The sequence below is a fragment of the Chelon labrosus genome (genome assembly GCF_963514085.1).
Source record: "Chelon labrosus genome assembly, chromosome: 6".
NCBI lineage: Eukaryota > Metazoa > Chordata > Actinopteri > Mugiliformes > Mugilidae > Chelon > Chelon labrosus.
The window spans coordinates 24,355,600-24,377,894 of record NC_140342.1 but is presented as its reverse complement, the minus strand read 5'-3'; the positions used below and the strand labels follow the sequence as shown (position 1 = coordinate 24,377,894).

Genomic DNA, 22,295 nt, shown 5'->3' with positions numbered 1-22,295 from the left:
AGGCCGATGCCAGGCAGGGGTTTTATTAATGAGTCGCTAAGTGTGGTGATATGGTATCGATCTGCATCTAATTGCCGTGTTGCTGCGGATCAATTTGGCTCTGTCTGTGTCTCGGGGGTTAAGCCCAGAGTAAAGGCAAGATCGGGCTAATAAGAGCCTAAATGGCACAGACACGATGGCCTCTTGGACCCTCTAATCTCCCCACTGCATCAACAAACACCAGTGGGGCTGTGAGTAGTCAAGCGTCTGAGCTAATCCTTTTTTTAGCCTCTGAGTTCAAATGGATGTTCCTTTTCAGAAAGGCCAGGTCACCCATTAACTTGATACTCATGTAGAATCACTAAAGAGATAGAGATGTACATATTAAATGTAAAAAGTCTGCCATTCAGGAAAGTTTCCAACCCACACAAGCCCATCAGACGCCAATAACACAGCGGCGGTGGCGAAGCTAACATTACTTATTACATTACAGCGCAAACAATAAACTTGGATTCTCCTCTTAAGCTCGACACATAAAAGAAAAACCACAAGAAAAGGTTTCACTTTCTAAAACACAGCTCCAGTCTTTTATGGGCGTCCCAACAGAGGCGACAGTTTATTAAAAACTAAACCAATCCTAACTACGCCTTCCCTCTACTGGGACTCATTTCTGTGGTGTGCACAGATCTTCTTGTTGAGCTCCGCTTTCAGTAAAGATTCAACCCTTAATTCCCTTAAAAAATGTTCATGCAAAGATGGAAAAATCTCTAGTTTACAGTTAATACCAATGATTAGCAACAACATCCATCCCAGATCTGCGTGAGAGTGCAAACAGAGCCAGTCCCTGTGGCTTCTTCTGCAGCAGATAGCAGGGGACGGCGGCGCGCTGCGGCTCGCAGATGGAGCGTTAGCCGCTAGCGCCGGTTAGCGATGCCATCACTCTCCCTCCTCGCTGTCCGTGAGCCTTCGATCAATAGACCTGGATTATCATCTTCAGCGTCTCAGTTCATTTTTTATTTTTTTTTTGTTCACAGCGGCGAACGGCTCCGCCAGCTGCTCCCTCTGTGTCGGAGGATGTAGGGCCCCGCTTCAGCCATCTGATGAGATTACACCAACTAACCGCCGCAGCTGCCGCGTTCAGGGGCGACGCGTATTCGTGACGCGCGCCGTCTTCTTGACGCCGCGTATCGGAGCATCGGCGAATGTTTATTTAACAGGCTGCCGAGCTAGTCGGTGCGACAGTCGCATCAGGAGATGGGAATCCCATGACTACCCGTGTTTAATTAAATGTTTAATTAAGACGGTGGTTTTTAATTAAAAAGTAGATTATTAAGGAGTCAGGATTATTGGCAAATGAAATAGATAGGATATCACAGAATAGAGTCCGTGTATTATGAAGAGGGAGGTGAGATTTCATTGAATCAGCAAGTGTTAATTTGCCTAAAGGGAAAAATCTAAGAAATGAAGTCGGCTCCATTTAAGACGCAGGGGTGCCTCGGCTGGCTTTGTTACGCGTCTGCATAGCTCGGAGTGACGCTTTCACCCGAGACTTTCAAGTGTGAAGCAACAATGCTGCTCTTGTCTCGTCAAGGTCACCCCACTTGTGAGCTCTCGCCATGAGGGCCCTCGTCAAAACACAGACTGGAGATCCTCTTGCGTCCCTCCGCCGCGGCAGGCCCCTGCACTCCGTCGCGCCGTTACACGCTCGGATGGCCTCAGCTGCGATCCTCTCCAGCTGTTCCACTTCTAGCGGACTCCGGACTGAGCGAACCCTCTCAGCTTCGCATTCATCTCGAGAGCGCGCCGATCCTCCAAAACGCCTCCAAACGAGGGGACGCTTGTAAAAACGTATGCCTGGTAGGTCTGTTGGAGGATGCAGTCGTAGGCATGGGAAGAGCAGCTTGTGTGAATGAGGCCATTCTCTTGTAATCTGCAGGATTAGGCCTGTCTGTCAGCTGTCTCTGTCACTTACTGTACATCACCATAAAGGACTACCCTCTGTCTGTTGGCGTGGTCTGATTGGGATCTGTGGAAGCAGAGTTTGAAGTAGCAGCACAGATCTGGTAAATCCTGTTTGATTGGCGTTCCTGCTCCTTCTTCTACTTTGATAAATGAAGCAAAGACTTTAGATGTTTGTCTTTAATTGTTTTGATCTCAGTCAAAAAGGTCTTAAAAATTCTCAAATCCTGTCCTTTCTATATGTTGTGTTTATTATAGTGCTAGATCTTGAGTTTGTATTGTAGTTCTGACAATCAGTAATGTACACCAATCTGGCATAACATTATGACCACCTTCCTAATATTGTGTAGGTCTCCCTTGTTGCCTCCAAAACAATTGTGACTCATCAGAGAATGGACATGGGCCTTCTGAGGGTGTCCTGTGGTGTCTCGCAACACAATGTTGTTAGTGGGGGGCCTTTTAGGGGAGGGGCCTCTGTGGATCATCCCACAGATACTTGATCAGTTTGGGATCTAGTGAATTTGGAGGCCAGGTACTGTTCTTCATGTTTGTTGAGTTGTTCCTAAAGCGTTTTCCAGCTGGGGATGGCTGCTGCCATCAAGGAGTGTCATTGCTATGGGGTGGGGGGGGGGGGGGGTGCCTGGTCTGGTCTAGGTGGGTGCTACATGTCTAAGTAACATCCACACCAATGAATGCCAGGTCCAAAAGTTTTCCAGTAGAACATTAAATTGTCACAAGATGGTCAATGTTATTTGCTTCTCCTCATAATGTTATGGCTGCTCAGTGTAACATATCAATAAGGACAACAACTGTCTTATATTTAGTATCATGGCGTTGTAGTCACATGATAGTATATATAAAAATTAAAAATAAAAACCTTCAGGTTGGTTTCCACTCAATACAATACTCAGACTTGTTGGGTTTGCGTGCTTGGAAATCACTCACCAAGGCCTTTTGATCATTTCTTTATTAGCTAAGACTAATGTTATTTGCAGCCTGCACTGAGAGCTGCTTTCTCCACTTAAACAACCAGCGTCACTGACGGATGATTATATCTGCTGTAGCTAATTCATTGGAATTCCGTTACAGCTTCTGTGTAACTTCAGTCCGTTGGTTAACGTGATCTATTTGAGCTGCAGACTTCACAAACCCTGACAAAGAGTGAAATGTTGTTTATTGGGGCCGATTCTTTGGTGTTCCTGTCGCAGATGTTAATATTGTACGACGGTAGAAACTGTAATATTACTGACTCCTCAGCCAACAACAGCTGACTACGGGTGAAACCAAACCTTTGTGCTTGTAGCTATGCATGACTACGTCTCATTGCAGCTGATTAAAGCTAAACTTTTACAACATTTGAGAACAGGATTTGATACTTGATTCAGATTTGATAAAATACCATTCAAGGCCATCCTCGCCCTCAGATTGGTCAAAAGTTTTGGTGAAAACCAAAGTAAAACCATTGCGTCCACCTCCCCAGAAATGTAACTACTACGTAACTACGGCAAAAGTTTCAGTCGCCATTGTTGAAAATGAAGCAGGAAGTAGAAACAAAAATGAGCCAGACTGACAAAAAAAAAGACACAGCGCCAACTAGTGTTTCGGTGGCGTTGTTACAGAGCGATCCAGACTGGCTCGCACTGTAGGCTATGTACGTAGGTCACGGCGTCTAGGTATAAACCACGCTTAATCCTTAACAGTTTGTCTCTTTTGAGCTCCTGTCAAAATAAAGCTTACAGATATCCCGCAGCAAATTTTATCCAAGGGTAAAAAAAAAAAGGAGATTTCAGTGGATTTGACTTTGAGAACAGGATTTGATTCTTGATTCAGATTTGATAAAAAACCACTGAACCCCATCCTCGCCCTTAGATTAGCTAAAAGTGTTTGAAGGAGTGGCAAAATTAATCCCAGAGCTTCTGTCAAAGTTAGGAGAAGTTTGCAGATTTCCTGTTACACATTTCAGCCAAGGCTAAAATAAAATAATAAGACCCAAGTTGTGATAAACCCAGATTCTGGTTTGACTGTTCTGATCTCATTCTCAAAGCTTCTTTTCCCGGCAATCCCCTCTGCCTCGGCGTGCCGCATTAGAGCCCAGTGTAGTGGTGTTGTTCTGAAGTCTGCCCACAGTGCAGACATTACATCTCCTCAAAGCTCCCTCCTTCCCCGGGCTTACGGCTGAGACAGGCAGCTTTTCAGGAGGCACGCCCGACCGTGAAAGGCAGGGAGCATCTCGGCGTAAACAGCTTTTGCTGGCAGCCCGGCCAGCCAGCCAGCCAGCCGCGGTCCCGTTATTGAGTCCCAGAGACACTCCACTCAACAAAGCCACACGGTGACCTTTCAGCCTCGTGCAGCGGTGCCAGATATTGAGTGAGTCTGTCCAGAGGATGAAGCTCATCTCAGACTAAATTTCGGGCCCCGCCGCTCTTCCCTCGTCTCTGGGGTTTTGTCGGCCGTGCGGTTGTGTTGCTGCGTTGCTCTTTCTCTGATTGATTCACAACGCTTTGTCAGACGCGAGCATTGGAGATCCTTGATCCCTTTATTTGAGATTCTCTTCTCTTGAGTCTCTCAAGTGGGATTGTACAATATGAACCGGGTGTATAGGTCGCCGTGATGATGATATACGTTTGATTACAGGGTAGAGCTGCTGTCTCCGGAGATGGGGGGGCGTCTTTTATCTGACTGACATTCTGCTTAAATATATTCTGCTTCATTCCAAACTACAAATTTAATTCTTTCGGTTTACACATTACCAACAATTAGTTTTTGTTTTCCATAGCCGGCATCGAAGGCCTTGACCCACAGCCGCAGGATCACACACGGTACCGCCTGTCGGGTCAGCTGCCGCAAAGAGGCCGGGCGTCTGTGTTACATGTCATTGGGGTTAGCGGGATTGCATATGACAGGTTCCTGGTCTTTAACAAGGCAGACTGGCTCTGGCTTTTTCATTGTGTGTTTGTGTGTCTGGATTTAATAGCTGGCTGAGTCCATGCTGCTGCTGCCTCTGCTGCCGCTGCTGCTGTGTTTTAGGTTATATCATAATAGCCTTTCTAGCTGGTTGTTTTGAGTTGGAGGAAATGAGTTAGGCGGTGCTTTCAGTAATTTTTTGCAACTCAGACTCAAAATAATCTGATATGTTAAGTCTGTTTAAAGTGTGCAACTACTGTCAGGACTTACGGTGCATAATATGAACTGCTTTCACTTATTCTTTTGCAGATTTTATGTTTTTTTGCACGTTTGGATCTGACTCGTACCCCTCAACAAATACAATTATGCTGAGTTTAAACTTTCCCCGTGTAAGCAGGAAAAAAAAAAACGTTTGCAGAACCAAACTCAGGGGACATTCGGGGCCTGGAAAGAGTTGCATGTTTGACCTTGTTGAGTTTCAGAGATAAGAGAGTCCCCTGGAATTTCCTGGCAGAACTTAGAGGGAGTTGAAGAGTCACGCTCAGAGGCGACGCTCCCCCGCTGCTCCTTCATCCCCCGACCCCCCGACACTTCCATTCATTCTCACTGCTTGAGAGGGAAAAATGTGTTAATTACTTTCCTCTGTACGGGGCCGTATTATTTTAACACTAACCCGTGTCCTTGTTTTTATTCGCAGTCGTATATTTCTCAATGTATGGGGTTGAGATCTGATATGACAAAGGATTTAAATAGAGAGAACCAGGAATAAGAGTCGAGGTTTGAATATTTCCAAATCTAAATTCATTTTAAACATAATGTCTGAAATAGTTCTGAGATATACCAAAAAAAATGCAAGTAAGGGAGAAATTTGAGTTTGTGACAATCATTGACTGTATATAAAGAAGGCCAAACCCTAACCCACCAAAAAGATTCCTGAAGAGCAGTTTTGAAGCTCAGTGTGGTGTCTCTGGCCATCGCCATCTTGGGAGTGCATTACTCCCCTAACTCCCAGCTAATTCAGAAAGAGTCAAACAAGTAGAGCGGTGAGCAGACCTTAGGTGGGCAGGGGAGGGGCCCCTGTGGATCATCCCACAGATACTTGATCAGTTTGGGATCTAGTGAATTTGGAGGCCAGGTCAACACCTTGTGCTGTTCTTCATGTTTTTTTTTAGTTCCTAAAGCGTTTTTGTGTGCGTGTCTGTGTCAGGCTGCATCCTGCTGGGGATGGCTGCTGCCATCAAGGAGTGTCAATGCTATGGGGTGGGGGTGTCTGGTCTGGTCTAGCTGGGTGCTACATGTCTAAGTAACATCCACATGAATGAATGCCAGGTCCAAGAGTTTCCCAGCAGAACACTGAACTGTCACAAGATGGTCAATGTTATTCACTTCTCCTGTCAGTGGTCCTAATGTTGCGGCTGATTGGCGTAAACGTGCACGTACATAATGACGGCCGCGACCCAAAAAGCGTCAGTCAAATAAAGTCGCTTCCAACGAGTCTTGACCTTTCAGCACCGGAAGTTGCAGATTGTTGGCGACATACTTGCGTCCTGTAAATCTCCGCCTACTCGCCGAGAGCAGGTCAAGAACCTCTGCGGTCTGAAAAGGGAAAGACTTTCAATATTTAATAGCTGAACATTTTCAAAACCCCGTAACATTATTAATCCTGCTGCAGTTGCCGTGTGTGACCCGCTCGAGTGTATTTGTTCAGCGCAGCATGAGGAAGTTGCAGTGAAGGCTGCATTGTTTGATGTGAGCGCCGCAGGCCGGCAACAGACAACGGCGGGGCAGCGGTTGAATGATATGATGCTGCAGTGGGAAAGGCAGAGGGAGGGGGGGGCGGGAGGGCGAAAGGGGTGTTGTGCTCACCGTTCGCCACTAGTCTTTGTTCGTCGTTATGAATAATACATCAGAGGTGCATTAGTTTGATTCATATTGCTGTTGGCTCTGCTCTAAGCTCGCTCATGGCTCTGCCCCCTTCACTTTACATTTTATCTGGGTTGAGTGTGTCTGGGCCGTCCCGCCAGAGTCAACAGCGCATTTGATCATTCCTTAGACAAAGCACGCTGGACTTTTAAAGAACTGCAGGCCATTTCCGCCCGCGCCGATGGAACCAGGTCACTTGTTCACAATGGACCTCTCACACTCATCCATCTAACCCCCCCTCTCCTCCTCTCTTTCCTCTCCCTCCTCTCTCCACAGTAGCCGGCTAACCCCTAGCAACCACGACCGGATACAGAGGCTGAGGCAGGAGTTCCAGCAGGCCCAGACCGTCCCGGACGACCCGGACGACCGCAGGAGGACGTACAGCTTTGAGCAGCCCTGGGTGAGTGTCTGAAACGGCCGGAGCCTGTAACTCAAACCCGCAGAGAAGACGGCCCCCCCTCCGGAGACCGAGCGTGTTAGCACCTGTGGCTAACCGGAGTATGGTGCTAACCGTCACTAACCCACGAACAAGACTGATGATCCTCTCCCCCACTTCAGGATTAACCTCCGTGGGCCTAATTGTTCTAACACACACCTCCCCCCCACACACCGTCTGCATGCATGAGTCCTCAAACATCACTAACCCCCCCACCTGCCTGTCACAACCGCCCGTACTCATCCACCATCCCTGTTTGTGTCTGTCAGTCATCCACATGGACACGCCACCTCACGGACTTTGTCTTCGTCTCATTTCTCTCGTGTTTTAACTGTGCCTTTTGTTTTGTTTTTTAAGGGGGGGAGGGGGGATCAAAGCGAACAAAACCTGAAATGTTTTTTTTTTTCTGGTTGTTGTTTCTGTTCAGGTGATGAAATCGCCTGTCATGTTTTTAGTATTTATTTTAGCCTGCCCCTGTCTCTTCCTCCCACCTGCACCTCAAGTGTACTTGGTTTTTACATCACCTTTTTTAGAAACGAATCATGATTACACGGTACGAACAGTATGTTTTAAAGCTCAAAGCTACGATTTTAGCGTCTCAGTGTAATGTGTATTGCATGCATGCTTTTGTCAAGCGTGGGTCGACGCCCGCTTTTGTCGGCTTCACACTTTTTTCCATCGCAGTGTGTTCGAACACATCTATGTACATATTAGTGAACTAGACACACGAAAGCATCATGTCCTTTACGACAAAAATATGAACAGCCCTTGTTAGTTGTGTCTCTTTTAGACACACAGGTGAGTTTTTTTTGTATGTTTCTGTATGAACTCTTTTTACCGCTGGTGTCTAAACTACAACTTCCCACTGTGACTTTGGCTCAGTCTTTGCTGTGCAATGGGAGAAATTTGCTCCAGTGATTTATAATTGAAATGAAATGATAAAGTGAGAGCTCATGAACCTAACCCTCCTGCGCCCTGGCCCTTTTCTTTTTCCGGCTAATAAGCCCAATAACGAGAGTGCACGGCGTAATTTTGCATTCTGCAGCGGTTTAACGGGATCGATGGACCCGAGCGCATTCCTGCCTTCCTGCATTGTGCGCCGAAGAGCGGCGGCGGTAGTGTGGGAAAGAAGATCGCAGGTCACCTCTCCCTTTGTCTCCGAACAACTGAGCGGGCTCTCAATTAAAGAGCTGGACGGCGTTTGTTTACAATCGGCTGCTTCTCGTCCGGGTTTCCCACGAAAACGCTGCATTGGTTCACCCACGTTCTGCGAAGTTCCGTGACACATAAACATGTCCATAAAAGAAGCCGCACACATCAAATATATAAAGATTAAACCTCCAGTTCCACCAGGAAGAAGGTTTTTAGTCAGTATCACCCCGTATTGTCTTCTTAAATTCCCATTTTTTTCTTTTTTCTGAGTGCAGCTCACACTCAGCCTCTCTGCAGTAATTGCATGTTATTCGACTCATGCCCTGGCCGTACTGGTGGGCCATATGGAAAACAGGAGAATGTGTCTTTGAAATTCAATTACCCCCCCCTCCGCCCGCCTCCGTGCATATATTACATTTTGTTGCTTCATCTGAGTGATGTGCTGCAACCCTCAAGGAGCCGCTGTCCTTTTTCTTAATTCACCTACAGCTGCAGCACTTACAGTCAGATGGAGCCACGAGAGCGGCGCTGCATGAGGGATGGTGCCGTTCGCTAGAAAATGGTCGTACTGTATGATACAAATACGTAAAATACTACTTAATGTGTTCACTCAGTGCAAGTAGATTTATAGGGAAATAAATCCATGCTAGTGCTGGAACAATTAGTCAGATAATCATCTATCCATCTATGTCTTTTACCACTTATGCTGTAGAGCATACGTGTCAAACATACGGCCCGGGGGCCAAAACTGACCCGCCAGAGGGTCTAATCTGGCCAAACGGATAAATTTGCAAATTACAAATATTACATTGAAGACATTAACTGCAATTTTTCCCATAAAAGTAATTGCTTTTCCTGGAGTTCACACAGATTTAGTAAGAGTTGGGGACATAACACAACACTGAGACCTTGAACTAAACAGAAACTGCATTTGTTTTTCTTAGGAAATGTCCAGTCATTAAATGTAAACACTTCTTTGCACTAAAACAAAGGGAAACATTCGGAGTTGTCGTTATTTATAGGTAAAGTAAATATGCTATTGTGTTATTGGTCTGGCCCTCTTGACATCGAACTGGGCCGTATGTGGCCCCTGAACTAAGAGTTTGACACCCCTGCTGTAGAGGATTATGGGAGGCTGAAGCCCATCTCGGAGGAGAGCAAGGTACACCCTGGACAGGTCTTCTGTCCATCACAAGGCTAACACAGAGACAGACAACCATTCACACTCACAGGAACAACCAATAGGACAAGTTTGGAAACCAAACATTCATGTTTTTGTAGAAAACTGGATCACCTGGATGCCCTCAAACAGTCATTTGATTTAATTTTTTATCAACACTAAAGCAAACATGCCAAATATAAGACATGAAGTTTGGTTTTCTACCATTCAAATGCAATATTTCTACAACTTGCAACCAAAAAACGGAGATTCATTCATAATAAAATTAGCCATTAGTTGAAGTTCTGACCAATTCTGCAATTTCACTTCCTCAACCTGAGTCCTGTTTGTGTCGCTGCATACCGATTAGACCGATGCCGTAGCCGTATGGACGCGCTAACCATGTTGCTGTGCACCTTCGACCCAGACTCAGACGCTCAACCTCAGACTCTCTGCTTCAGGTCAAGATCTAGATCTATATATATATAATTGACCCTGTCACATCTTTGCAGCCCATCCTGCAGTTTTTCATTCGTCCAATTATAGCTGCCCATATTTATCCGCATGCATTTTTTAAGCCAATACATCTCCTCTTTTGTGACGTCCTCCATAGTTTTGGGGGGAGCAGAGGAGCATTGTGGGTAACATGGTCCAATTCCATCAAGGATGACTGATGCCCGCTTTCCCAGAAGCGCGGTGCCAAGCTTTATTGCACTCATTTACACCACTATGGGAATAGAGGAGTTCATTGAATTGATGTTGGGGGGGTTTAGAAGGGGCATAATATTACCTCTTGTATTTTACAGTAACATTTTAATACTTGCTATTATCTGCCTTCCTTTAGGCTGTTTTCCCCTCTCTCTCATCTACAGTCACCATATTTAGGCAGATGAGCCAACATTCCCAGGAATGCTCGACACTCCTGGATCCCCGCGGGGATTTATTTCCTCAAGTGAAAAGTATTGAGAGTGAAAATTACCCGCAGGCAATTTTTCAATTCTGATACGGAAGTAAGGCGTGGTGTGTAGGCAGGCGCTCAGCCGAGCAGCGAGGCGACGCCATCTGATCCCAGAGATGATTGCTCCGGCTTCATTTGGTTTAAAGGGGAGTCTCTTTAGCGCTCTTAATCGTTTTATGGCCTTCCCACCGGCTGATGTCTACAGTGCTCCCACCAGGCTCTCAATACGTTGCGCAGCCATAAAACTAATTAGATTGGCTTTGTGTTGCAACTAATCTGAACACAATTATTGCACCCCCACACTGCTAATGAACATCGGAAGGAGTTGTGGTACAAGTGTGGGCTGGACCTTTAGGTGGAGCTCTGTTGCTCAGGGGGATGAGTGTATTCACCCATATATATATATATATATATATATATGTATATATATGTATACGTGTTCTTGTGAGGACCAATTTCAGGCAGACTGTGAACATTATGTGTAGTTTACATACACCGATCAGCCACAACATTAAAACCACCGACAGGAGAAGTGAATAACATTGACCATCTTGTGACAATCCAGTGTTCTGCTGGGAAACTTTTGGACCTGGCATTCATTCATGTGGATGTTACTTAGACATGTAGCACCCACCTAGACCAGACCAGGCACCCCCACCCCATAGCAATGACACTCCTTGATGGCAGCAGCCATCCCCAGCAGGATGCAGCCTGACACAGACACACACACAAAAACACTTTAGGAACAACTCAAAAAAAAAAAAACATGAAGAACAGTACAAGGTGTTGACCTGGCCTCCAAATTCACTAGATCCCAAACTGATCAAGTGTCTGTGGGATGATCCACAGAGGCCCCTCCCCTCAAAGCCCCCCCCCCACTAACAACATTCTGTTACCAGACACCACAGGACACCCTCAGAAGACCCATGTCCATTCTCTGATGACTGTTTGGAGGCACAAGGGAGACCTAGACAATATTAGGAAGGTGGTCATAATGTTATGCCTGATCTGTGTACATTTTTAAAGGACAGTTTGGGTTACAGTTAAGTTTAGGGTAGGATCTTGGTTGACAAAAGGCCTATGTTTACATGGACACTAGTATTCTACTAATAATCAGAATATTAGACCAGTAAAAATATATAAAGCCTCATGTATCCACCTCAACCAGAACAGACTGGACCAATCAGAAGGAGTATTCAACCAGATATAGGGGGGTGGTGTAAACCTTTGATAATCCATTCAATAGGAAAATATTGGCACCATAATAACATGTACACAGTGCTCCACATTACGGTGACCTGACCAGTTTAACGGAGGTAGCAGAACAACCAAGCGGGTGTTTGAAGAGGTGAACAGAATCAATGTGGGCAGCGACGCTGAAAACGTGGGACCATCATGATCGTTATCATCTATTGAATGAAATGAGTTTTGTCAAAAAAAACCTCCTGCAGATTTGACCCTGTACAGCGGACAGAAGTCAGCTCATTTAGCATCCATGTAAAGACAACTCAACTTTCCTGCTTCCGTCATGGCGTGTACCACTCATCCATTCATTTGAAACTACCAATAAAACGGTTTAATAGGTTCCAAGTTCTTCAATACTGTGCTGAAAGTGTTTTGGTGAGGACATTTGTTAAGGAGACAGGGTATAAAAGAGCCGAGGGAGAAACCAAGATGCATCAAATTATATTGTTTCTACAAATACCTAAAGTTCTTTTGTTCTAAGGACTAATTCTATATCAGTCTAGATGTGAGCCTGTATCTTTTTTTGTACGTTGTCTGTTCATCCTCTGCAGCCTGACAGCCTGCTAAAGAGGTGTGCAGGGCGGAGGACATTGTCAAGTGTTGTCTTCCTCATTAACACACACTAACATCCATCACGTCTCATCACCGTAACCTTTCTCTGAGTCTCCAGCATGGCCCCTCTCACACTACCCCCCCACCTCCCCCCGTCTGTCTGTGTCTCACCTTCACTTTGACCTGAGAGGAGACGAGCTCAGGGTGTGTCTGCCCCACTAACTGCTGGTAAGTGTCTGTGGTTTGGGCTCGGGCTGGGTGGTGGGGAGGGTAGGGGGGGTATCCTGTTTCAGAGCCGGCTGCTGGTTTCATTGGGCTACTGTGTGGAAATGCTGACTCCAGTTGTGGTGATTTTCATGCTTTGAGATTGAACCGAGGGATCATGTGTTCATTTGTGTAGTTTTATGCCAAAAGACTTTGAAAAAATTGGCTGCCGTAGCCAAACTCGCCATTTGGATTGTCTCAACTGATTCAGAGAAAAAAATAAACGCCTCCTCATGAAATTGGATAATTCTCAAACCAATCGGGACCATTTTGTTGTCAGCAAATTCAACTCCACGGCGCTCAGATGACATCTAGGACTAGGTTGCTGTTAAGGCTGTTACATACTCCATGAGAAGTTTATTCTCGGCACGTCACCCGGGCAGAACTTTTTTCTCGTGTGGTGTCCGACAATTATTCTGTGATTGCTCAGAAATTTAAATTGGGCGGGGCTAATGCAGAAAAGCAGAAATGCTAGCGGCCACTCTGTGAGCTCCCAGATGGTAATGTTAGCAGTGTGACCGCGAATCGAACCCTAGTAGAGATCGGCATACTATTTGTGGGTGCATGCTGAATGAACGGCGTGATCCGACGGACACGGTCGTCAAAACTGGCATGGCCGACATCCGAAAATAACAAAAAAGGTGCCTCTCAGCCATCTCCCACAATGCTTAGCGCGTGTCACGTAGGCTGCAGTGGAAGGGGCCTATGAGGACTTCCCCCGGAATTCAGCACTAGAAACTCAAGTACCGAACTCCGGGGCCTATGAGGACTTCCCCGGCCTATGAGGCACTTTCCGGGAGTTCTGAACTCAAGTGCCAAACTCCTATGAGGACTTCCCCAGAGTTCGGCACTTGAGGTTCTCATGAAGTATAAATGACCTGGCCCGAACGAACTTTGTTCTTGTTCTTGCTCACCTCAAGAACAAGAACAAACATCTCGCTCCTCCCAGAGTATGTAACAAGCTTTACTCTTCTGTCCGTCACTGCATAAAGCCACGCCCAGATAATCTGATTGGCCTGGCAGATCTTTGCAGGAGCATAATCGGTTCCCAACGGAGGGACTCCAGGACAAGTTTCCCCTTAAAGATGTCTGAATCCCTGCTTTGAAAATATTATCTAGAGGGATCCATATCTCTTTTTGTAGGTCCATACTGTTGCAGGGTCTTCACACTGTTTTCTAAGATCAGTTCTTAGATCTTCAATTCCTCTTACCGTCTGTACAAGACGTCACTATCGTATTTTTTGTCATATTAATGTGAGAACATATCTTTGTAAATTGAATTACAGCCAGAAATTCACCACAATTTGGAGTTAAGCAGCATCCGTGTGTAGAGGTGTGATTCAGTCTAGTGGATTTATTATTCATATAATTTAAGTTACAACAGATTTAAATTTTTTTCTTTTATCCATCTCTGTTTTACTATGCTTTATGAATAATACCGGAGGCTGTTATTAATGTTTAGTAAGTACATCACACTGCGCTAATTTAAAATATGAGCAGCAGTCGCTCAGTTCATAAAATACCAGATTCTTTAGACGCTTTAACACCTCTAGAATGGTTCATTCATCCATCCTGCATTAGCCCCGTAGGCTGTTCAACATCATGAATGTTTAAGGGAACACAGAAAAAGTCTTCAGTATTTATTTAAGAGCGTAGAAGTCCCTGCCCGCTGTCCCGGAGTCGAGCCAGCTCCACGAGAGAAAGAGCAAGTGAGCTGATCAACACAGAGCAGCTCTACTGTCACAACTGAACGGTGGTGAGCGGTGGGCCGTGTTTCAGTCACTTCAGCTCCAACTTGCCGGCAATACAGCTGGCCACACTTGATCGTAGTGTGAACATAGACAGGACTGCAGCTTTAAGAATTCAACATTACTTTGAATGTACTAGGTCTCATAGTATTATGGCCCTAAATTTAACCTCTCCACTCATTTCCATTGGGTTACATTTCAGCCTTATGTAGATTACCCTCGAGTGATAGCAGCTGAATACATTAATTAATAATCACTGTCTCGCTGATTTACCGGGAGCTGACTTCTAACCGAGCTGCCGCCTCGCTTCTTGTTTCCAGTCAAACGCCAGCAGCAACGGTCCGGCCGGGTACAGCCAGCCGGGACGCCACTCGGTGTCGGTGGAGGTGCAGATGCAGAGACAGAGGCAGGAGGAGAGAGACTCGTTCGCCCAGGCCCAGCGCCAGTACAGCTCCCTGCCACGGTGAGAGAGAGTTTATACACCGATCTGCCAAAACATTATGACAATTCAATGTTCTGCTGGGAAACTTTTGGACCTGGCATTCATTGGTGTGGATGTTACTTAGACATGTAGCACCCACCTAGACCAGACCAGGCACCCCCACCCCATAGCAATGACACTCGTTGAAGGCAGCAGCCATCCCCAGCAGGATGCAGCCTGACACAGACACACACACAAAAACGGTTAAACATGAAGAACAGCACAAGGTGTTGACCTGGCCTCCAAACAGGACCCAAAGGTGGTCATAATGTTATGCCTGATCGGTGCATGTTGGATGTTTGTTCCTGTTTGCCAATCAATATGTGTCTGGCTAACATGAAACGTGTCCTGCAGATCTGTAACAGGGCGTAATGGATCCCGGTGATGTATGTGTGTGTGTGTGTGTGTCTGTGTATGTTCAGACTCACTGTGTAGCCGTGTGACAGTAATGACGACAGATTACATATATGGAACATCTGAAAATAGGGTCAGAGCTGCTCTGTTTCAGACCACAAGCCTACGGAGTGTCAGGATGGACGGATCACGTTACCCTCTCACTCTGATCTGACATGACTGCTTTCCTCTCCCTTAATGCGATTCCCTTTGATCTGCATGATAGGGCCGCCTCTGGTTCCAGGAAGTGATCGGCCGTGGGTGCTTGTTTTGTTACTTTGGCAGTATGGGGATGTTTCAGTGTAAATTTAAAGTTGATATTGGTGAAATTTTACCTTCGGGGCGCGTTTTAAAGCAACATTTGCAGCAGGTTCGGGCGCCCTGAGGCAGTTTAAACCTGCTCTGCTGATATTTGAAGTGAAGGCTCTGCAGCAAACAGACATTTAAAAAGTTGTTGCTCTTAAAATCTTAATGCGCTCTTACTTTTGGTTTCATGAGCTTCCAACTCGGTCAGCGTCATTACGGGTTTCTCAGCCAGTTTCTCAGAGATGCTTATGGTCATGCATTGTAGAAAATCACACAGAGATACTGAATACATTCTGCAGTATTCTACATTTCTTAAACAACAGAGTACTTTGTCCAGATATCTAATAAATGCTAACTTAAAGTCCCACTTTTTAGCATTTATTTGCATTTTATCAGATCAGCATTTATTTTCAAAACTAAACCAAACTTTAATGTAGTTGCATGCAGCTCTGCATATTAATGCAATTTATTTATCCAGACTACATCTATGATGGCATGTCTTCTATTTAGAGGTCTATATCATCATTCATTTTGTGTCCGGCACCAGCTACCATTTGTAGGTTATTTAATTTACATTAATAAACACATAGATCATCTGACAGATACATTATCAGTGTGTATTGATGCTGTTTATATATGCTCAGCACTGGGACCTAAAGTAGAGGTGCACCAGATGTGAATCCAATACCCTTTTATTGGCATATCTGACTTTATTAAATAAAAATAGTTCCTTTATTGATCATCCGTGGGGAAATTCTTCCTCTGCATTTAACCCATACGTTCGTCCATTCGCGGCAGCGTGAACACTTGGAGCAGTGGGATGCTACCTGTGTGGCGCCTGGGAGGGGGGCAGTTACCAAAAGGCAGTGAGAACATAAAATCCATGTTCTCACTGTTCAGTTAGTCAAAATGGGGCTTTTACTTTGAAAGTACAAAGATTTTACAACATCGCACATCCAGGAAATCCTGTTTTTTCCTGCACTCTACTATGGAAATGTGACACTGTGAAGATAAATCACCAAAACTTGCAAGAATTCCTTGAAAACAAGTTTTATCTGGGGTTAGTTTAGATCCAGTTCTCATTTATAAACCAGTTATAATGTGAGTTGTTTTTTAAGATGCTCAAATGGGAACATAGAATTGAAATGTGTGCATTCAACCTAATGGACTTCAATTAAAAAACATAGCACAAGGCCACTCTGAGACTGTGTTAACAAGTATTTAGTACATTTAAAGGGATTTTAAATGATTGTGTCCAACTGACGTTTTGTGTTATTCTGTGTTTGCATTTACTACGTCACAAGTCAGCATTTTGGACATATTCCATGCAAAGTTCTCGCAATGTCATGTAAGCCAAGGTGTTGATGGGATGATTGGTGGTTAGCACTGATGCCTCACAGCAAGAAGGTTCTGGGTTGCAATCCACCAGCCGACTGGGCCTTTCTGTGTGGAGTTTGCATGTTCTCCCTGTGTCTGCGTGGGTTCTCTCCAGGTACTCCAGCTTCCTCCCACCGTCCAAAGACATGCTGGTTAGGTTCATTGGTGATTCTAAATTGGCCGTAGGTGTGAGTCATAGAGTCTCAGGGTTTGTATCGGCAACATATTATATTTCATTGTGTGCATCCAGCCTAAAATATTTACATTAAACATACTAAAAAGTCCAGTTCATGGGTTGTACTGGTATGTTTGCAGATTAATCCATAAAAACCATTTACTCTTTAAGCCAAGCAACTTCACTGCAAAACCATTCTACTGTGTTTTTTTTAAGTCGTATCATCATGTAACAATAAAGAAAGTATGACAGATTTGATGTCAATGAAAGTGCATAAATATTTTTTTTGAATTCTTCCATCTAAAGCTCCAGGAGGAAACGTTACTCCCAGTTAGGGTTGTAATTACGCTCTCAGACCTTCTATAAACGGAGCGGACGTGTCCAGATGCTCGTCGTCTCGCACTTACAATACGTATACAACGTTAAATACATTATCCTTTATTACTAGAAACCCTCGTCCTCTAATCCCCCGTTATCGACATAAATCCCTTCCTTGATAAATATTGCAGGCAGCTTTGAAAGATTAATGAAGTATCGTCGCGCTCCGGGCGGTCAGACGCAACATCCTGTGGCTGCGTCCCTTCGCTTTTCCAGTAATTCCATTAGTGAAGGGCTCTGTTTGGATAAACCTGGCCGTGGTGTCTTGAGAACACTGACTATTGTTTGACTTAGAGCATACCATCGAGAGAAGTCACCGAGTAAATGTGGCGTACGGGAGACCGTAGCCCTGATGGGGTTCATATGCTCCCGGGTTGACTCTCCGGGTTATGATTGATGGCAGAAGTGTTCCTTTAAAAAGCAGCTTTCATTTTAGATAAAGGTCACTTCCTCTCTGGGTGAAGCCCTTCGCTAAACAAGGAGCTGTGAGTGAGAATAAACCGCCGCCATTTGAGACAATGACGCCGAATGAAGGGCCCTCGTATTCATCACAGACGAGCGTCATTGATCTCCGCGCCAAAGTAATGCCATTAATGGAGACCGAAGGCTGGACGCGGCAGCTGCAATGGCGTGTGTGTGTCTCTATCCGCCACTCACTGCAACCTGTCAGCGTCCCTTTTGTCTCTCAATCTCCTTCAATCACCTTTCTTCTGCCGTTCTTCTGTCATGCTTCGCCGTGTGCATGAACAGAATACAGAGCAGCGTACGTATTTCTGTGTTTACCGTGCACACGCTCCCTCTTGGCACGGCATCAGACGGAGGCAGCGATCTGGTTTGCATTTCTCAGCGGGGAGCTAGACCGGCTTTGGCCTCTTTGTCAACATATGAAATGAAATCAGATGCAGGGCTGGGGTGGGTGGTGGTGGCGGTGGTGGTGGTGGTGGTGGGGGTGGCGCCTGTCTCTGAAAATTGGAATCAGTCAAGCGTGCGCGAGAATAAACCTGGGCTATATTCTCCTATCTCGCCCATCGAGCGGCGTATCCATTCCCGATTGCGTTCAATCTCTTGCTGAATAAAAACAAAGGTCTTTTCTGCTCTCATTAAGGATTTTTTTTCTCCTTCCTCCCCTTCCTACTCAAATCCAAACACAGGAATAATATGATTTCTTCACAGCTGCCTGATAAACCTGCTAATTATGCATGGCTCGGAGTCAAAAGCCCATTGATAGTTTTTTTTTTTGTGTGTGTGTCTTCTTCCTCCATGCTCTCGTTTTTTTTAGTTTTTTTCTTGCATTGCCCCCGAGACAAACCAGGCTCAGGACACTCATGCATATCATATGGGCTCAACACACACAAAGAGGCCAGCCAGGCAGAAATGAGAGGTGATGTCACACATCTGGATGGTTTATTTTTTCCTATTCCTGGTAAAGGGCAGGGCAGGGCAGCCCCCACCCCCCTCCCTCCCTCCACACCGAACCATGACAACCAACCATGCCTTGAAGACACTTCTGTCAGGTGTCACATATCAGCCTGGGTGAATCCATAGCGGACGGCACGGGCGGTAGCCTCATTTTTTTTTTTAACCGGAAAAGGTCTGCTATTACTGTCTGTCAGATCCAATGGTTGTTTCAGTCTGTCTCCAAATGGACCTAATGGGCTGGAAGGGGACTTTGACATGGTTAGGTATCCCTGTATGTTGTTGCTGTGGGTGGTTAGTTGCCCCGAGGCGGTCTGTGAGGCTATAATGGTGCCTCACCTTCATTGAATGTGATGTCTTGGCTACCGTGCTACCGGCGGTGTAATATTCTTTCAGCAAAAAAAAATAAAAAAGATGAGACACTCGTCCATCTCCGGAAAAGCGGTAATCGGTTCAGAACAAACATTCATTCAGACCTGACGACGATGCGTAGCGGTACGATTTTGTTTCATTTGTTTGCGAGAACAAGTTGGAAAATACATTTAATGCCAGATCAGCCATGACTCAATAAATGACCATACATCCGTTTAAAAATGCAATAAAACGTCTCCTAATCATCCAATTCTCACTCACTGCCAATCACGTTCCAGTTGATATGTTAGATTAAAACTAATGCAGTGTGTTTTTGTCAGGTTGCAGATTGCTTTAGCCAAAGGATAACTCAACTGACCTCCATGTCAACTTCACGCTTTCTGTTTGCATCACCCAACTCATGAAAGAAAAGTGTAGTCGTGAACCTCAAAACATCCCATAAAGTCGACAAAACCAGTCAATCCCTAAAACACTGGCATTACAACTCTTTGCCTGTCATCATTTGTGTGTTAATAAAATCCGGGCAAATAAGAAAAAAACATCCCAAGCTGATTCTAGTCGTATCAGTAAAATCAAATTAAGAAAAGGTCCCATTGCTTGGTCAACCTTTCTAGAGCTTTCCAGAGCCACTTTCTCCACGCAGTGAACATTGATCATGGCCAACTATGGCATTTCTGAATGGACGATTGTATTCTGAACATAACAGCATATTGCGTACACCTTGAGCTTGTATAAGGCATGTAACCGCTTGTGCCCTGGAGGGTCGTGGAGAGTGATCTAGAAGCCTATCCCAGCTATCATTGGGTAAGAGATGGGGTACACCCTGGACAGCTCTCCAGTCTATCACAGGGCGACAACCATTGACACTCTTTGGACAGTGGGAGGAAGCTGGTGTACCTGGAGAGAACCCACGCAGACACAGGGAGGCATCAGTGCTACCCACCATCCTAGGGTTAAATAAAGCATGCATTTGTCCAAAGACTTCTTATTTGACATTTTTCTTTCCTTTATTCTTCTGTCTACACCAGGCAACCCAGGAAGAACCCTAGCTCCATCTCCCAGGACTCGTGGGACAAGGCGTACCCGCCCGGCGAGGGCTTCCAGACCGCCAAGGACAACCCCAGGTATTCCAGCTACCAGGGCTCCAGGAATGGCTACCCAGGCGGCGGCGGCGTCAATGCCAGAGTCCTCCTGGAGGCCCAGGAGCTCCTGAGGCAGGAGCAGAGACGCCGAGACCAGGAAGCCAAAGGGAAGCTCATGCAGGAGAGCATCGGCAGCTACGAGGGGTACACCGCACACCTGAAGGACCCGGCCTCGCCGAAAGGTCCATACCGCCACGACGTGCCGCCTTCGCCTTCGCAGCTGGCGAGGCTCAACAGATTAGGGTCGGAGAAAGGAAGACTTTTTTATTCTTGAGGGGCATCGTTTGGACTGACGGGTGAAGAACTGAAGTTCAAAGAGTGAAGGGGCTTACCTTGAAGAAGCGGCAAAAGCGGACGCTACAGATTTTGACGAGGGACAACCTAGAGGTCTTATAGCTTAGCGATGATCTTAGAGGTAAACAGTTGTGAATTGTACTCGGTATGTGGGTGTTTGTGTTCACTCTCCCACTGCGCTGATGACCTACACCGGTTGTCAGTCACTCGCTCACCCTCCTACAAACACGAGACGCTCAGTGCCTTCGCTGCATTCACGAACACGACGCTTGTTCGCAGTCGTCCAGGACTCTGATTCATCCAGATCTGGCACCGTCACGTACTGACAATCAAACGGGCCGACAGGCAAGTGAGTGGGCGCCTTTTTTTTTTTTTTTTTTTTTTGAGCCCACGGTGAGGCGTAAGTTTCTGTGTGGGTTTTTTTTGTGTGTGTGTGTGTGTGGGCATGTGACGAGGTATTGGAGTATGCGCGTCCCGTTGGATGACTCTTCCCACCTGTCACAAACTACCCGTTCGTTAAAAATCAGGCCGGTGTCGCTGCGCGTTCTTTTTCTTTTTTACTTTTAGAAGTCTCCAGTAGTCTCCGGGGAGCAGAGGAAACAAGGCAAAGTGTGTGAAAGAAAGCAGGGCACAGAGAATGTGTTATTAATAAAAAAGAAAAGCCCCCCTCACCCCCTCTCTCATAAATGATTCATATTGTGTGTTATCTCTGTGGAGGAGACTCAGGCAGAGAGGGTAGACAGCTCTGATCCTCTGCCCGGCCTCTCTGCACGGCTCTGGGCTTGACTCGCCGGCCCGTCTGCCCGTCTCTCTGGAGCTCCCATCCTCCTCCTCCCCCTCCTCCTCCTCCTCCTCCTCTTCATCCTCACCTCTCTGTTCATTACGCTCCTTTCTTCTACCTCAACACCGCCACCTTCATCCTCCTCTCTCTCCTCACTCATGTAACCCTCCCCTCCCCTTTACTCTTCATCCTGCTACCCACTGCCACCCTCCTCCTCCTCCTCCTCCTCCTCCTCCGAGTCAGACTCTGCACTGAATTTTTCATCACAAGCCACCTGCTGCCTGCCAGAGCCAAAGAACGCTGCCACCAGAGGCACCGACAGAGGGCCCGGCTTCTGACACAAAAAAAGAGTGGAATAAAGGCAAGAAACCAGACAGATAGAGGGGAAAAAAAGATGAGTAGAGAGACAATGAGCCTCCCAGTGCGCGATTAGCTGGAGCTTTTCTCCTGTTTTTAACAAAAGGCAAAATTGTCCCCGGGAGTTAATTGCTTTCAATTGCTATAATTGCGTTCTGAATTTTTTACCTTTTTTAAGCATTTAGAGACACTCTTCTCCCGAGCGATTTAAAAAAAAAAAAAAAAAAAAAAAAAAAGAGGGGGCAGGTAGGGGTGCAATCTTGCTTTTAAGAAACAGGAGTCAATGGAGGCTTTGAAAGGGCAGGATCAACAAAATCGGAAAGAAGAAAGTATTTTCTTTGTACTTATTGTACTAATGCACGTCGTTTGCGATGGTATTTGCTCAGGTTTTGAGTAGCATTTAACTAAAAAGTTTATTTCAACCTGGTGTGGCTCTACGGGTCGTGCTGTTTTTGCAGAGATTTGGAGAAACAAGGAGTTGCACAAAATAGATCCAACACAGATCAGGGTGAAAAGCCTGAGCTCCCTGCAGCTCTGCCAAACA

General features: G+C 45.8%; 1 protein-coding gene across 7 annotated transcripts in view; it reads left to right on the top strand.

Moving 5' to 3' along the window:
• pard3ab (par-3 family cell polarity regulator alpha, b) overlaps positions 1 to 20,970 on the top strand; it is a 266,468-nt gene extending 245,498 nt beyond the window's left edge. For 6 of the 7 annotated variants that reach the window (XM_084546197.1, XM_084546196.1, XM_084546195.1 and 3 more), the window contains 3 exons: positions 7,042 to 7,165; positions 14,600 to 14,742; positions 20,206 to 20,970. In XM_084546197.1, coding sequence (XP_084402323.1) covers positions 7,042 to 7,165; positions 14,600 to 14,742; positions 20,206 to 20,593 — 655 coding nt within the window. In that variant the 3' untranslated portion in view covers positions 20,594 to 20,970. The remainder of the gene's footprint in view (positions 1 to 7,041; positions 7,166 to 14,599; positions 14,743 to 20,205) is intronic. The other variant, XM_084546193.1, reaches the window with a different exon arrangement.
• Positions 20,971 to 22,295: the final 1,325 nt, after the last annotated feature.